We start from the raw sequence: 16112 nt of genomic DNA on the forward strand, positions 1-16112 counted from the left end.
TTTAAAAAAAAACGCCAAATGAGCCTTAATTTAGACTATTAGAAAAACGTATTAAGCACAATGACATAACCATACTTTACGGAATAGTGTTGTGAAGCCAAATTTTCATATGAGACGGTTCTTAGATTTGTTCAGGCTGGTCGACAAGTTAAGCACAATGTCATTAGTCTAAAATTTTTAAAAAGTTTGAGTCAAATCGGGTTCGAGCGAAGGAAATATGCTCTTTGGGTCGGATTGGATCGGGTGGAATACATATATATTTTTTGGGTCGAATCAAGTTATAGTAGATGATATATATATATATATTTCGGGTTAGGTCGGGTTAACCAAAAAATCTGATCTGTTGTCATCTCTAAATTCGGATGAATACAATGTAATATCTATTCAATGACAACTTTTAAATATTTGACAATGAACACTCATACTCCTAACATATGTGATGCTCGAACTCGAACCATAAGAAACAACAACAAATTCCTTGACTATCGAGGTTGCATGGTTCATACAGAATTTAGTTGATTTTTTTAATGTTTTACTAAAGTTCATTTAAGTCCTTTTTACTATTTCTTTATTACTTTATTTATATTGTCATATATGTTATATAATATTTAATACATATTCATATCATTATTATTTGGATATATATTAATTTTCAAAATTAGAATACAAAATAGATAAAAACTACAGGGATTAGGTTTAATTATTGTTTTTTATAATTCTATTTTTATTTTATTATCGTTATCTTTATTTTTTAATTAAATTATATTTTGTATTGATGGGATTCGAGTTGTGTTTTTTTTGTATGAATTTGAATAATACGTATTTTTTTAATTAAACTTTGATTTTATCAATTAACTTTAAACTAAAATCAAATATAAAATAGGGTAAACTATACTTTTATTACCTTAACTATCACTTTTATTTCATTTTGACTACTTAACTTTTTTTAAAAAAAACATTACTAACGTTAGTTTTATTTTTATTTTAGTTATTCGCTAATAAAAAATTAATAGTGATAGTCTTAACGCTGAACCCATTGGGTAAAATTTTGGAATATATTGAGCCCATTGAACTGCATTTTCCCCTCAGTTCGTCGTCTCCAAATTCCGCTATCTTTTATTCATCTAGAAGAGATTCTAAAAGGAAAACAGTGAAGGGGAAAAAAAGAGCAGCGCAGATGGAAGAACCGCAAAATGAAAACGGAAATTTGAGTACAATCGCGGAGGATGAGCCGATAGTCGGACCTGGGCCTGCCCCTCGATCCCGTCCCAAGCGCCCGCTCCTTTTCGAACAAGCATATCTCGATGCCCTTCCTTCGGCTAACATGTAACTTCAATTTTTTTTGAGTATTTTTTCTATCTATTGGTTCGTTCTTGTCATTTCTCCTGGATTCTTTAGGGTTTAATAAAACTGTCTTCTTTGCATTTGGGGTTTAGGGTTTTGAATTCGAAATTTAAGCTTTTTTTTTTAAGTGAAAAAGAAGAAGAAACGACTAGCATAAGGAAACGACGAAATAAACCTTATTTTCTTTGTACTATAAGAAAAGTTTTCACTTTTAAGTTGTGAACTTTTTTTCTAGGTACGAGAAAAGCTATATGCATCGAGATGTGGTTACTCATGTTGCTGTATCGGCTGCGGATTTTTTCATTACCGGAAGTGTTGATGGTAAGCTTTATGATGTCAATATTCATAAACAATATCTGAAAGACCCATTAGTTTTTGTCTTCTTTTAAGTGAACATAGATGCTTCTTGATTTATCATTTGTTTTTTTTTAGTTTTATTAGACGCTTCTTGATTTCCCTGTGAATGAATTTGGGTACTATCTTATAAATAGCTTGCTGATTATTCTTTGTTTTATTTTTATACTAGGACATTTGAAATTTTGGAAGAAAAAGGCTGTTGGGATCGAGTTTGCAAAGCATTTTAGATCCCACTTAGGTCCCATTGAAGGTCTAGCGGTGAGCTTTCTCTCCTAGTTTGACTTTATGAATGCTATGTTTAAAGTTAAATGTTCTTTTTCTCTTGATTGATCCTTGCTTTAACTGATGATATTATGCATGTAGGCTGTAGCTTATTGTACACATTGTGATCATCAATATCAGCCATTGTGAATTTCTCATCTGATCTCTGATCTCCTGTCAGATTAAATGTCATAGGTTTCTAATTGATAGTGCTAAATGTCATACGTTTCTAATTGATAGTGCTAAATGTCATACGTTTCTAATTGATAGTGCATTCTTATTTTGTGACCGAGGACCATCTTGCTTTAGATTACTAGTCCACCTAAGTTTTGCATAGTCTATTTGTTATCTTTTTCCATACTGTGACTTTTAGTCTCTTGGATGTGCTGATTTTTATGTTCATTCCATGATTGCTTTTTACAGATGTAGAGAACTATAAGGACTGCTATATCATTTTAATGTTTTAATCATTCATTTGCTTCAGGAGCTGTTTATTACCAAGTACCAACAATGTCGTAATTAAGATTTTTAAGCATTATGCTATTGTAATATGAAAACTGACGTTTCTATAAAATACAAGGGTGCAGTTCAAGGCTGTTAATCGGTATGGTTTAGATTTTTTCACTTCTCTCTTTCTTTCTCTCTCCATAGTTCCTATGCATGGGTTTGATGTAAAAGATACGTCTCTCTGAAGTGAATGGTTGAACTCTATGGATGTTTCTGCATTTTGTTGTTTTGAATGATTTGAATCCTCGCCACCCTTTGTCTTTCTCGAGTGTTTATCATTCTTCATTCTATTTTCTATGATCTTGTTGTTGGTGCAGTCATCAACCATGACTTCTTCATCTATGCAGGTTAGTGCAGATGGTTTACTTTGCTGTACAATTTCCAGTGACCGTTCTGTGAAGGTATATGATGTGGTCAACTATGACATGATGGTCATGATTCGCTTACCTTATGTTCCTAGTGCTGTCGAATGGGTCTACAAGCAAGGTGATGTTAAAGCTAAGCTTGCCATTAGTGATAGAGATTCATCAATGGTCCATATATATGATGCACGAGATGGTTCAAATGAACCCATTATCTCAAGAGAGGTATCCATACAATGTTAAAAGAGCATGATTTTGAATTTTTAAAACTTTTCTGCTTTCATGTTTGTTTTCAAGTTCACCAATTTCTGTTTTGCTTTCCCTACTTGGAATCATATTTTCCAGATACACCTGGGCCCAGTGAAAGTAATCAGGTACAACTCTGCATTTGACATTGTAATATCTGGTGACGAGAAGGGACTTATCGAGTACTGGAACCCTGCCACACTTCAGTTCCCAGAAAGCGAGTATGTCCTGATGTTCACATATGCAATCATTAACATTGTACTTCAATTATACGGATTTACAGATTACTTCTAGTTAGATATGAATTGTTTATTGTTTGGATTACAGATTACTCTAGAAACTTTCTTTCGGTTATTACATGCCAATACTGTACTCTGATTATGGTGTTGACATGTTGAGCATTTCACTTGTAGATGCACATGGTTCCCTATTTCATAATTGGTATTTATGTTGCATGCAGGGTCAATTTTAGATTGAAAAGTGATACTAATCTCTTTGAAATTGCAAAATGCAAGACAGCTATTTCTTCAATTGAGGTACAATATTCAAGTTGGGTTTTATTGGAAATTCATGGCTAAAATCCTTTTGAAAGTTTTTTGTAATTTTTTATTCTTTCTTTGCTGCATTTTATTGCTATTCAGGTCAGCCCAGACGGTAAGCAATTTGCTATTACATCGCCTGATCGCAGAATACGTGTCTTTTGGTTTAGAAATGGAAAATTAAGGCGAGTTTATGATGAATCACTTGAGGTAGAAATTAGTTAATGATAGATATTTATATTAACCCTTTTTTCTGGAATTATCACTGATCTTAGAACCCTTTTGATTAGGTGGCCCAAGATCTTCAGAGAAGTGATGCTCCCATGTATCGGCTGGAAGCTATAGACTTTGGCAGAAGAATGGCTGTTGAAAAGGAAATTGAAAATACTGAAACTGCACCACAACCAAATGCAGTTTTTGACGAGAGCTCTAATTTCCTCATATATGCTACTCTTCTGGGGATAAAAGTAAGAAGTTATTTTCTTCTTAATGGATTTTACAGCAAATAACAAGCTGGACTATTTTAGATTAAGCAATAAGTACAAATTTTATGCTCTAATAATTCCCTAATACTTGTTTATATATCATCTTGATAGATGGTAAATTTGCACACCAATAAAGTTGCTCGAATACTTGGAAAGGTGGAGAGCAATGACAGATTCTTGAGAATTGCATTATATCAAGGTGATCAAAGCAGCAAGAAAGTGAGGAAAATTCCTGCTGCGGCAGCAAATGTCAATGAAAGTAAAGAGCCATTAACGGATCCTACCCTCTTGTGTTGTGCTTTCAAGAAGCATAGGATCTATTTATTCAGGTATACAAATCTTAGCAGGGCTTCTACTAGCTGGTAACAGCATTTTTGGATTTAGAATTCTTGAGTAATGCTTCATGCTACATGGTTGAATCACCATTGAGATACTCATGTATTAAAGTCTTAATGGATGGTGGGTTATTATGTCATAGGCTCATAGCAGTATGTAAATTTGTATGAATAACATAATCAAGTGTGATAGTTCATTGTCATCTATATTGACAACATTGTCAGATGTCTGGCTTAAGTGCCTTGCAGTGGCTGTATTTAAATTAAATTTCATCGTAACTATTGAGGTTCCTGTTCAGAGTTTGTAGTTAATATTGTTTTTGATCTTTGGGATACATATGATTGTGCTGATGGTTTATAATGATTTTTACAGTCGAAGAGAACCAGAAGAACCTGAAGACGCCACAAAAGGAAGGGATGTCTTTAATGAAAAGCCACCTGCTGATGAGCTTTTGGCTGTATCTGATATTGGAAAAGCAGTTACAACTTCTCTTCCTGACAATGTGGTGAGCATTTTTTCCATAATGTGCGTGGAAAAGGAAAATAGAAATTGTTGTGCCCTCCTTGGTTCCGTTCTCAATAATTATCATAAGAATGTTTAGTAAAGAAAGTGTATAAAAATGAGGAGAGCTTTATTAGAGGCTTTGAGAACGTAAAAGCAGTGACATGATATAGCATACCCAATTTTATTTTTAGTTTAGTTATTCAGAATGATTTAGTTTGACACTTCTATAAGATAGCAATTGGGACAGAATTCCAAAGGATCTCGTTTATAACCTCCCTCTCTTTCTCTTCCTCCTTTTTGTTTTCCGGAAATAGTCAATTAATTTGTCTTCTAGAAGTTCAAAGGTTATTAGCCTGTTCAGAGTGGTTAAGTAGAAAAAAATCTTTGTTCTGATTCAAAATCTTTTGTCTACATTTGACATAAATGGTTAGTTTGTTTAGAAGTTAAAAACGTTATCGGCATTTGGGGAACGGTTAATTACTGTGAAATCTTTTATTGCAATGGTGCGCAAAATACCTGAATTAAAGTTTGGAAATAGTTCTGCCAAAACCGGTGCTAGTTTTACCATATCATCCTCTTACCTCCCCCCCTTTTTTTGCAGTAGAGGGTTCTTTCAAGTTTATCCTCTGACATAGTTTAGTTCATTCTCTTCACTTTATGTGCATGCCTTGGATTATTTTCTGATTAGTGCTCCATTCATCCAGATACTGCACACCACGATGGGTGATGTTCACATGAGACTGTACCCAGAAGAATGTCCAAAAACTGTGGAGAACTTTACTACACACTGTCGGAATGGCTATTACGATAATCTAATCTTTCACCGTGTCATCAAAGGGTTCATGATACAAACAGGAGATCCATTAGGAGATGGCACTGGTGGGCAGTCTATTTGGGGAAGGGAATTCGAGGACGAGTTTCATAAAAGGTAACCATTTTAGTTTTTTTACGGATTAGCAGTAGAAATTTTCCACCTGGCACTTGTAATCTTCTAGAATTTTCAAGTATGAATTTGGTACATTAATCAGAGGACCACGTGGATTAAACATTTCGACATACTGACCGCTGCATGAAACATTTCTATGCTTGCAGTTTACGACATGACAGGCCGTTCACAGTGTCGATGGCTAATGCTGGCCAAAATACAAATGGCTCACAGTTCTTTATAACCACAGTGGCTACCCCATGGCTGGACAATAAGCATACAGTATTTGGCAGAGTTGTTAAGGGAATGGATGTAGTACAGGTATTTATATCTCTGCAATCAGTATTATCTAGCTATTGTGCTTATTAAAGTTCATTTCTTTCTTTTCTGTGAACACGTGTACACGTATGAGAGGACACAGCATGTTCGTCGCTCTGCTTTTCGAGCGATTAAAAATATATGAAATATTGGAGGCTTTGGATTAATAGGCTCTGTTCTTGAAACACTGTTGGCAGGGTATTGAAAAAGTGAAGACGGACAAAGCCGACAAGCCATACCAAGATGTAAAAATCTTAAATGTGACCGTGCCGAAGTCGTAATAGTTTATTTCTGCGGTGAGTCATTCGAGATATTGTTTGACCTGTGACATCCATGTTAGAACTTCGGTTGCCGGTGATCATCTTCTATATTTGTTCTGTTGGAATCAGAAAAAATTCGCCCTCATCATGCAGTCATAGGCTGACCTTCCTAATATGGACTTTTTCTAATGTAGGATTTATATTTCAACATATTTCTTGCCCTCTTGAATTGCATGAACTTGGTTGTCTTTTGATGAATATCTATACCTATCATGGGGTAATATTTGACATGTGTATAGGGTTTTTAATTTAGAAAAAAAAATTCCGTAGTGAGATTATACATGTCATGTTTAAAATTTAAGGTTTTTTTTTCAGTGATAAATTTGTCATTCTTGTATTTAGTTGACTCGATTTTTGCAATTTTTTTTAGAGCCTTTTTGTTTTAAAATTTAAAAATATAATTTGCATATATAGTTATTTTCAAATGATTTTATTTAAAAAAAAATTAGCGTCTAGTTTAATATATAATTTATTATTTTTTTGCCATTATATTTGTGGTTCTCTTAGGGTGAAAATGCCATAATTTATGTAATTAAGCATAATGATTTATCGTAATTGCGTAAAAATTATATTTTCCATAATAAATATTTAATTTTATATTGTTTATTTAATTGTGGTAGTAGTATAAATCAAATAATTTCAGTGATTAATGAATTATTAAGCATCATGTTTACAAGAATGTATGAATATTTATTGTTAAATGTTTGAAAATCTTTTAAATATGTATTATTTTGTATTTTACCAATGTTTTTTAAATCGGATAGGATTTTAAGCCGGTGAAGGTATTGGTTCATTGGTTCAATCGTGGTTTAATCGGGTTGAATCGGTTTATATAAAATAATATATTTTTTTAAAATTTTTACATAAGATTCAAAGCAATATTATATATATATATATATATATATATATATATATATAAACACTTTTTTTTAAGTTTATAATATTAAAAGGTATAAAAATATAACAAGTCATAACATATATAAGTTAAATACTATAAAATCAAATGAAATAAAATTATTAAAATCAACTTCAAAATAATATTTAAGGTAAAACATATTAAATAATAAATATAATTATATAACTTAAAAGGCTATATATTTTTACAAAATGTAACAAATAGAGTTGCAAAGCAAACGATAAAGAAACAAAAGACTAATATAATGCTTCCCAACCCTTAAAAGCGTAGTCTCATGCTGCTGTCTCACTCATGTTCCACCATACGCTTTTGCCTATGCTCCACCTGCCCATCTCGTGCCCATGCCTTACACAAATCAAGACAGAAAAGAATTGATAATCGAGGAGCACATAAAGGAAGTGGGGGGCATCATATAATGGGGGTGAAAAAATATTTAAGGGTTAATTCGTTTAATTCGGTTAATTTCGTTAACCGAATTCCAAAAAAATTCTTAATCATTCATCGACCGAACTAATTCGGTTCGGTCGGTTAATTCGGTTAAACTTAAAACCGAATTTTGAACACCTCTAAAAAATCATAATAAACGACGTCGTTTGATTTAATTTTTTTTTTAAAAAAACAGAACCGGTGGTTCACACCGGTTTTGCCGATTCCCAGTCGGTTCATTGCAAAACTGGTTTTGGAAGGTGACCGGATAGGGCAGGCAACTGGTTCCCGGTTCAACCGGCCGGTCCGATCCGGTTTTAATAACCATGGTATTTACCTTAGACTACTTAAAAGTAGGGGTGAGTATTCGATTGAGTCGAGTTGAGTAAAATTTTTTTTGAGTTATTTGAGTTGGCGAGTTGCATTCTATAATTCAAATTTAACTTGAATTTTTTTTCGAGTCAAGTTGAATTTAATAAATTTGAATTGAATTATTCGAGTATCTATGCAAATTTTATTATAATTATTTGTAGTATTATGGTAAGGTCATTTTAATTTTTTTAACTTTTCTAACCATATAAGATATATAGATGTTTCATATTTTTCACATTATAGTGTTATTTAATATATAAAATAAAATCTAAAATTATTAAATATATTTATAATATTATATTTTTCTTTATTTTGAAGGTAAAATATTGATAAGAATATAAAAGAATCAAAGAATTGTTGGGAAGAAAGAATTTGCAAACAATTGCAATCAAAAGACTAAATTGAGTACAATGCAATGTTAAGGGTCTAAATAGAGTATATTTTTATTAAAAAAAGGAATTGAAGTTATGGCGTTCACTATTAGGTTTTAATCGAATTAACCAATATAACTGAATTAGTTCGATTAATTCGGTCGGTCATCGAATTAATCCGGTCAGAGAATGATTAATATTTTTTTTAGAATTCGATTAACGGTTAATTTGGTTTGAAATTGATTAATTAACCGAATTAACCTAAATTATTAAATATTAAATATTTTGTATATACTAAATCCGTATTTTAAGCTTAAACCCATTAAGAATTAAAATCCGTTATTTTTTAACCACACTAAATTTATTAAATTATCAATACCTAATTAAATTTTAACACAAATAAAAAAATATTTCTATTATGATTAAATTAAATTAATATTTAAAAAAAAATTGGTTCGGTTAATGGTTAAAGAAAAAAGTTCGGTTAATTCGATTAATAGTGATTTGATTCGATCGGTGATCGATTTAACCGTTTGAACACTCCTAATTGAACTTACATAGGTATTCTATAGTAAAACATGAATATGTGTTTCAAATTTAGTAAATGACAGATTTAAAATAAAGGATGAGCTAAAGAAATAAGAAAATTATGAAAAATTAAGGGATTAAATTGAAAAAAAAGAAAAAATTTCTATTGAGAAAAAGAATTGAAAGTAGACATGTATTCTACGATAGTTTAGGAGCACACGATTTAAATTTGGTTAAAAATAGACTTAAAATAATGGATGAATTGAAGGAATAATGAAAGTATGGACGAAATAGTAAAACTATTAAAATACAATCAAATTTTGATTTTTCGAGTAACTCAAAAATTTCAAATTTCAACTTCAACTTGAAAATTGAACTGATACTTCGAATTGACTCGAATAACTGAAAATTTTTAAAAAATAATTTTTCAAACCAAATCAAATTTTGTTTATCCTTAAAAAAAACTACACTAGAAGATACAAAAAATGTGTTTTTTTATAGTTAATGGGCATCGTCTTGTGTAACACAAAACATCATCACTGAATAACTACTTTAAATAATCTTTATTGAATATTGTCGATCAATAGACCAGATACCAATAATTATAACTAAAATAATTAAATAAATTATTTTAAATAATCTTTATAATTGAATAATGTTTCAGGTGATTTTATTTTTAACATAATTACATAAAATATAATACATATATAATATATTATAATAAATTCATTAACGGTAAACTACAACATTTATCACTAAACTTTACTTTATCCTATTTAACTCATTGAACTTTTATTTTTTTTAATTTATTCACTGAACTTTATATATTGATTTTTTTGATCATTCGACCGTTAACTTGCTAACGGTGTGATGATGTGGCAATCAATGCCAAAACGACGTAGTTTTGGATCTTATATAAAATTAAATTTAGACCAAAATGACTTACTTTGATCTAAATAAAAAATATTTTTTTTATTTTCTTTATCTTTACTCTTTCCTTCTTTATTCCTTCTCCCCATCTCTCTCCATTTCTCTCACCAATGTCATTTGAACCCAAATTCCGGTCATCACGCCGGTAGCTATTTTGAAAACTATTGGCCACCTTCGTTGGGGACCAATGATCAAGTGGTTCTGGTTTCATTGATGGCTTTTGGCCTTTCGATGATAACTTCAACCATGATTCAACTTGAAGTTGCCTCGGGGCCTTTTTCTTATTTGGTGATTCTCTGGTTGATAATGGCAATAACAATTACTTGGCAATCATTGCTCCAGTTGATTCACTTCCCTACGGCATCGGCACTTCTAGCCGTTGTCCCATCTAGGACTGAAAATGAGACGAGATAAATCGTGAGTTATTCGAAATCGACTCGATCAAAGCTCGATAAATACTCGACTCGAATTCTTAACGAGCCGAAACGAGCCACTTAATACTCGACTCGAAAATCTCACGAATAACTCGAAAATATAATATATTAAGATTTTATTAGCAATGATTACTTACAATCTGTTGTGCCTCGTCAATTCGTGGTTTTGAGTTCCAGTCGAACTTGAAAATTTTAATCTCGTGATTTTTCGAACCGATTCGAACTTTATTTCAGAATTTTCGAATCGAGTCGAGCTCAACAATACTCGAACTCGTCTCGCATCGTTTACATCCCTAGTCCCACCAGCCACTTCTCTACATTTATTCAATTTGCAACTTCTCTACATTTCCTTTACAATGGAACTTCCATTATAAATATCGAAATTTAAATCTCAAATTTTAAAATGGAACTTCCTTAAATGCTCATTGTTTCCATGGCAGTGTGATACTATCAGACCCATTTAGCCTATATTTCTTGAAACGATGCATTGACAGATAAATATTGTATTCGCCAATTACAATACTTCGTCGAAGAATACCAGAGACTGTTGGTTGATCTAGTCGGAATCGACGAGGCACAACAGATTGTAAGTGATGCTCTTGTTCTCATCACTGTCGGCGTTAGAAAGTTAACGGTCGAGTGATAAAAAAAATTCAATTTATAAAGTTCAATAAAGAAATTAGAAAAATTGAAAGTTCAATGAATAAGAGTGTAAAATTCAATGATGAATGGTGTAATTTACCCATTCATTAATACCTATAGACGTGCATTTAGCCAGTTTGATTTCATATGATAGTAAGTAGTAACTGAATACAAATCACTGTATTAGTTTAAACGATGATAAATATTAGGGTAAATTACACAAATAATCATTAATATTTGAGTAAATTTTTGTTTTCACTACTAGAGTTTCAAAAGTAAAAATTTGGTCAACAATGTTATCGATTAATAACAAAACGATCACTCTATCATCATCTCTGTTAAGCCGATGACGTGAAAATGTTAATAAAAATATCATTATTTAATTTTACCCTTAAACTATTGTCAAAACATCAAATAAGTCCTTAAACAATGATTTTATATCTAATTTATCTGAATAAATAAATTTCTAACTTCTATTTTTTTTCAAACACCCCACCACCTTCACATTTTAATATGTTAAGACAACTAACAAGAGACAATTGCTTATTTAAAGATGAAATAGAAAGAAAAAAGCTATTAGGGATAATATATTTGGATATTTTCAGGGAAGAGTGTGTATATAGAGGGGCATAGTCTGGCCTTCAGCGGGACAATACTTTTTTGCGTACAAAATAAGAATAAGCAATAATTCAGCCTCTCCGAAGACACAGTATTTTCAATTCAGACATAGTGAAGATTATGAGATAATTGAAAAAAAAGGAAAATTAAAAGGTTTTTATAGTCAAATTAGATATAAAATCATTGTTTAATAACTTATTTGGCGTTTTAAAAGCAATTTAAGGATAAAACTAAATATTAACTAAGGGACTGTTTGTTTACTACTGAATGGAACCAAACGCTGAATGTTGAACCGTTTAGCATTCAGCGTGTTTGATTCTCATCTCTAAATAAAGACTGTGCTGAATGATTCAGCAACACACTGCTGAATGATTCAGCATTAAAGTACATTCTGAATCATTAAGCACCAGTTATTTTACCATAATACCTATTTTTTCACATGTTGTCTTATTAAACAATCATATCTTATAATATAATAAATCATTATAAAGGTAAAAATGAAAATATTCACAATTCAAATTGTACATATAGAACCATTATCAAACAACATGTCACATTCAGAGCTAATTCATACAGAACTTTTGAATCATTCAGGCCATTGAATCATTCAACGCTTAATCATTTTATTTTATCAAACAACCCCTAATTTTGTTAACATTATTACATTATCAATTTAACGGAGATTACAATAGAGTGACCAGTTTTTTACAAATCAATAATGTTACTGACTTTGAAACTGCAGTGGTTAAACAAAACTTACTCAAGCATTAATGATCATTTGTGTACTTTACCCTAAATATTATAATAATTTTATATAATTTTTAAAATCATAAACAACTAAAACTCAGTTTCAACAAGACAACAACCCACCCTTGTCTTATTTATCTTTCCTCCCCAATTTGATGATGCAGTGCTATGCCTTGTAGAAATGCTGCAAGAAGCTGAAAATTGCGGAATGTTTATTGAATAGTTTTATGGAGTTGTCAACGTTTACAATGCTTGCTTTATATACACTCTACTTAGGTCACACATCTTACACACACTCAGCATTAACTGTTGTGATAACAACTCTACAACAGCTGAAACCGTTTCTCAACTGCTTAATAACAATCAGCCAACCTTGGTGCACAACACGCTTATATCCAACATTCCCCCTATTTTTTCTTTTGTTTTTCAAACGAACAGACCATAACTTGATCACGAAAGTACTCAAAAGCACCTCGGGCTAGAGGTTTGGTAAACCCATCAGCAACCTGATGAGAGGCTGGCACGTAACGAACTTGCATTTGTTTGGCAACCACCTTTTCACGTACAAAGTGTACATCGAGATTGACATGCTTTGATTGCGCATGATAAACCGAGTTAGCACTCATCGCTATGGCACCCGAGTTATCACACCAGATCGTTGGTGTCGTACCCGAGCCTTCACCTAAATCAGCAAGCACAACATTCACCCAGGTGACTTCTGCAGCCGCATCAGCAATGCTTTTATACTCTGCCTCCATGGTTGAGCGAGACATTGACTGTCTGTCATCCACATTGCCTCCCCAATCCGCATCTGCAAATGCCGTGATGGAAGAGTCAGACCCAGCAGGAGAAAACACTAAACTGTATTCCACTGTGCCCGCCAAGTATCGTAGAATCCTTTTAACTGCCATAAAATGTGACTCACGAGGGGCTTGCATATATTGCGCAACCTTGCTCACACTTAGAGCAACATCAGGGCGAGTATGGCATACGTATAGTAGGGAGCCAACTATACTTCGAAATTCATAAGCATCAGCCAGCGGATTGCCTTCATCCTTAGACAGTTTGTTGGCGACAACCATAGGCGAGGTGGTGGGGTTGGCTCGAGTCAGCTGTGCTCTCGCCAATAACTCGAGCACAAACTTCCTTTGACTTAAAACAATAGAGTCACCACACCGTTGAACCTCAATACCCAGAAAGTAAGAAAGGTCACCAAGGTCTTTGAGTGAGAATTGTTTGTTGAGTTCGCATATGACACGTTGAATGTAACTAACCGATTCACCAGTTAGTATAATATCGTCAACGTAAACGAGGATGAACGTACGAGAGCCTGCTTGATTGTTGACAAACAAGGAATTGTCAGCTTTGGACTCTCGGAATCCAAGTGCAATTAAGCTGGCGCGAAGCTTGTCGTTCCAGTTGCGTGGTGCTTGTCGTAAACCATAAAGTGCCTTCTGTAACTTGCACACAAGAGGCTTGCCATCAGGATTACACACCTCAAAGCCAGGCAGTTGCTTCATAAACACCTCTTCAGCCAGTCCACCGTTGAGGAATGCGTTGTTGACATCAATTTACCGAAACGGCCATTTCCTTGATACTGCCAAGGACAAGATGATATTGATTGTGGAGAAGCGAACAACAGGGCTGAAGGTTTCCTGAAAGTCTTGCCCTAGAACCTGGGAGTACCCCTTAGCAACCAGGTGTGCCTTGTGTCTCTGCACAGTACCATCAGCGTTCCTCTTGATTTTAAACAGCCACTTGCAACCAACAGCAGACCTCCCTTATGGGAGTTGAACCAGATTCCAGGTCCCATTTTGTTGCAGTGCATTGAGTTCATTATGGATAGCCGCAGTCCATTTTTCGGATTGAAATGCTTCGTGCACAGTTGTGGGAATTACTTCATCATAGCTGCTGATGAAGGTTTTAGGTTTGAAGACACCAGCCTTACTGCGTGTACACATCGGATGAGCATTAATTGTTGTGTTCGATCGCAACAGCATGGTTGGCTCAGCTGCCGTGTGTTCAGGCACCTGAAATTCATGGCTCGCTCCCTCATTAGAGATAGAACCTGTGGGAGTGGGCACAGATACTTGGGATGGTAAAGTGAACTGATCCTCGGTAGGCAGCACATTCGAAACAACATGCACAGAGGAGTTCTGAGAGTGAGTAGAGACTGATGTACCCATGGGGGAGCATGCACACACGCATAATCTCTAGGTATATGCATACGTAAATGTTGTGGCTGCACCACTATATCCAATGGGGGCGACTGCTTTCGAGCTGGACCACGCGTGCATTGTAAGGATGCATAGGGAAACACTGACTCATCAAATTTTACATGACGAGATATATAGACTCGTCCATCTGCTGCAAGACATTGGTATCCCTTGTGCTGCGGGCTATACCCTAGGAAGACACACTCCTGGGATCGAAACATGAGTTTTTGCGATTGAAATGCACGCAAGTGGGGATAGCACCTGCATCCAAATACTTTCATGAAATTGTAGTCAGGCTGCCTATGAAATAGTTTTTCAAAAGGTGCAACACCTTGTAACACACGCGTAGGAAGACGATTAATAAGATAAACAGCTGTGACAACAGCATATGACCAGAATTTCAAGGGCAAAGTGGCTTGAGCTAAAAGCACAAGTGCCAGCTCGATCAGGTGTCGATGTTTTCGCTCTACAACGCCGTTCTGCTCAGAGGTATGGGGATAAGTCACACGATGAATGATTCCTTCTTTAGCCAGCAGACTGTTAAGTGGTCTATACTCACTACCCCAGTCGCTTTGAATGGCTTTAATAGGCAGATTGAACTGTGTGGCAACCATGTTTTTAAACATCTGAAATGCAGTCAGGAGCTGTGACTTGTCTTTGAGTAGATACAACCAAGAGTGTCGAGTGCAAGCATCTACAAATGCAACATAGTACCTGAACCCATTCGAGGTTATAGGTGCAGGACCCCATAGATCAGAAAAAACAAGTTGAAACGATTCAGAATACTCAGTCTTCGAGTGTTCAAAAGGTAGTTTGTGACTTTTCCCAATACAACAAGCCGAGCAAGTTTTATTGGCATTATTTGAGATGTTTACATGCAATTGATTACAAACAGATTTCAAGGTCTGAAAAGAGGGGTGCCCTAGGCGTCTGTGCCATAGGTCATATGCTTCTGAAGTCGCAACAACATTAGCACTGGCCTGACCTGCAAACTGGCTCCTATCACTAGCCATCTCAAACGAATAAAGACCACCATTTTGCTTCCCTCGAAGAAGGACACTGCCAGTAACTTCATCTCGAACACAACAATCATTGGCATGAAATTCAAAGAAGATACGGTTGTCTCTAGCAAGCTTGGACACCGAAAACAGGTTTTTAGTTATCTTAGGCACATGTAGAATGTTAGATAGCAATAGTGTTTGAGATTGAGAGGATATTAAAGTATTACCAATAGACTCTACAGGAATGGATGCACCATTGCCAACAAAAATATTACCTGATCCCCTATAATCAGAGGGTTGTGCAATATTGGTAGCATCTGGTGTTATATGGTGCGTGGCACCAGAATCCACTACCCAGTGGTTGCGTGAAGAAGAGATAACATTGGCTTGAGGGAGTTCAGCAGTTC

At 34.2% G+C, this 16112-nt stretch overlaps 1 protein-coding gene across 2 annotated transcripts; it reads left to right on the forward strand.

Moving 5' to 3' along the window:
• Positions 1-1095: 1095 nt before the first annotated feature.
• LOC120145721 (peptidyl-prolyl cis-trans isomerase CYP71-like) lies at positions 1096-6698 on the forward strand. 2 transcript variants are annotated; one of them, XM_039159476.1, is made up of 13 exons: positions 1096-1326; positions 1580-1665; positions 1871-1959; positions 2787-3056; positions 3177-3298; positions 3538-3613; positions 3719-3826; positions 3907-4083; positions 4213-4430; positions 4810-4942; positions 5646-5869; positions 6034-6187; positions 6382-6698. In XM_039159476.1, the coding sequence occupies exons 1-13, from the start codon at positions 1178-1180 to the stop codon at positions 6463-6465; spliced, it is 1890 nt and encodes a 629-aa protein (XP_039015407.1). In that variant the 5' UTR covers positions 1096-1177; the 3' UTR covers positions 6466-6698. The 2 variants fall into 2 exon arrangements, with proteins under 2 accessions (XP_039015407.1, XP_039015408.1); XM_039159477.1 differs by having other exon boundaries at positions 1098-1326; positions 2817-3056.
• Positions 6699-16112: the final 9414 nt, after the last annotated feature.

The sequence above is a fragment of the Hibiscus syriacus genome, unplaced genomic scaffold, assembly GCF_006381635.1.
Source record: "Hibiscus syriacus cultivar Baekdansim isolate YM2019G1 unplaced genomic scaffold, ASM638163v2 tig00110893_pilon, whole genome shotgun sequence".
NCBI lineage: Eukaryota > Viridiplantae > Streptophyta > Magnoliopsida > Malvales > Malvaceae > Hibiscus > Hibiscus syriacus.

Bases quoted from the DNA above. Each gene is read 5' to 3' on its own strand.
- LOC120145721 (XM_039159476.1), top strand. From the start codon at position 1,178: ATGGAAGAACCGCAAAATGAAAACGGAAATTTGAGTACAATCGCGGAG. The intron at 4,431-4,809 runs GTATACAAATCT...TGATTTTTACAG, and splicing joins CATAGGATCTATTTATTCAG to TCGAAGAGAACCAGAAGAAC. The intron at 4,943-5,645 runs GTGAGCATTTTT...CCATTCATCCAG, and splicing joins CTTCTCTTCCTGACAATGTG to ATACTGCACACCACGATGGG.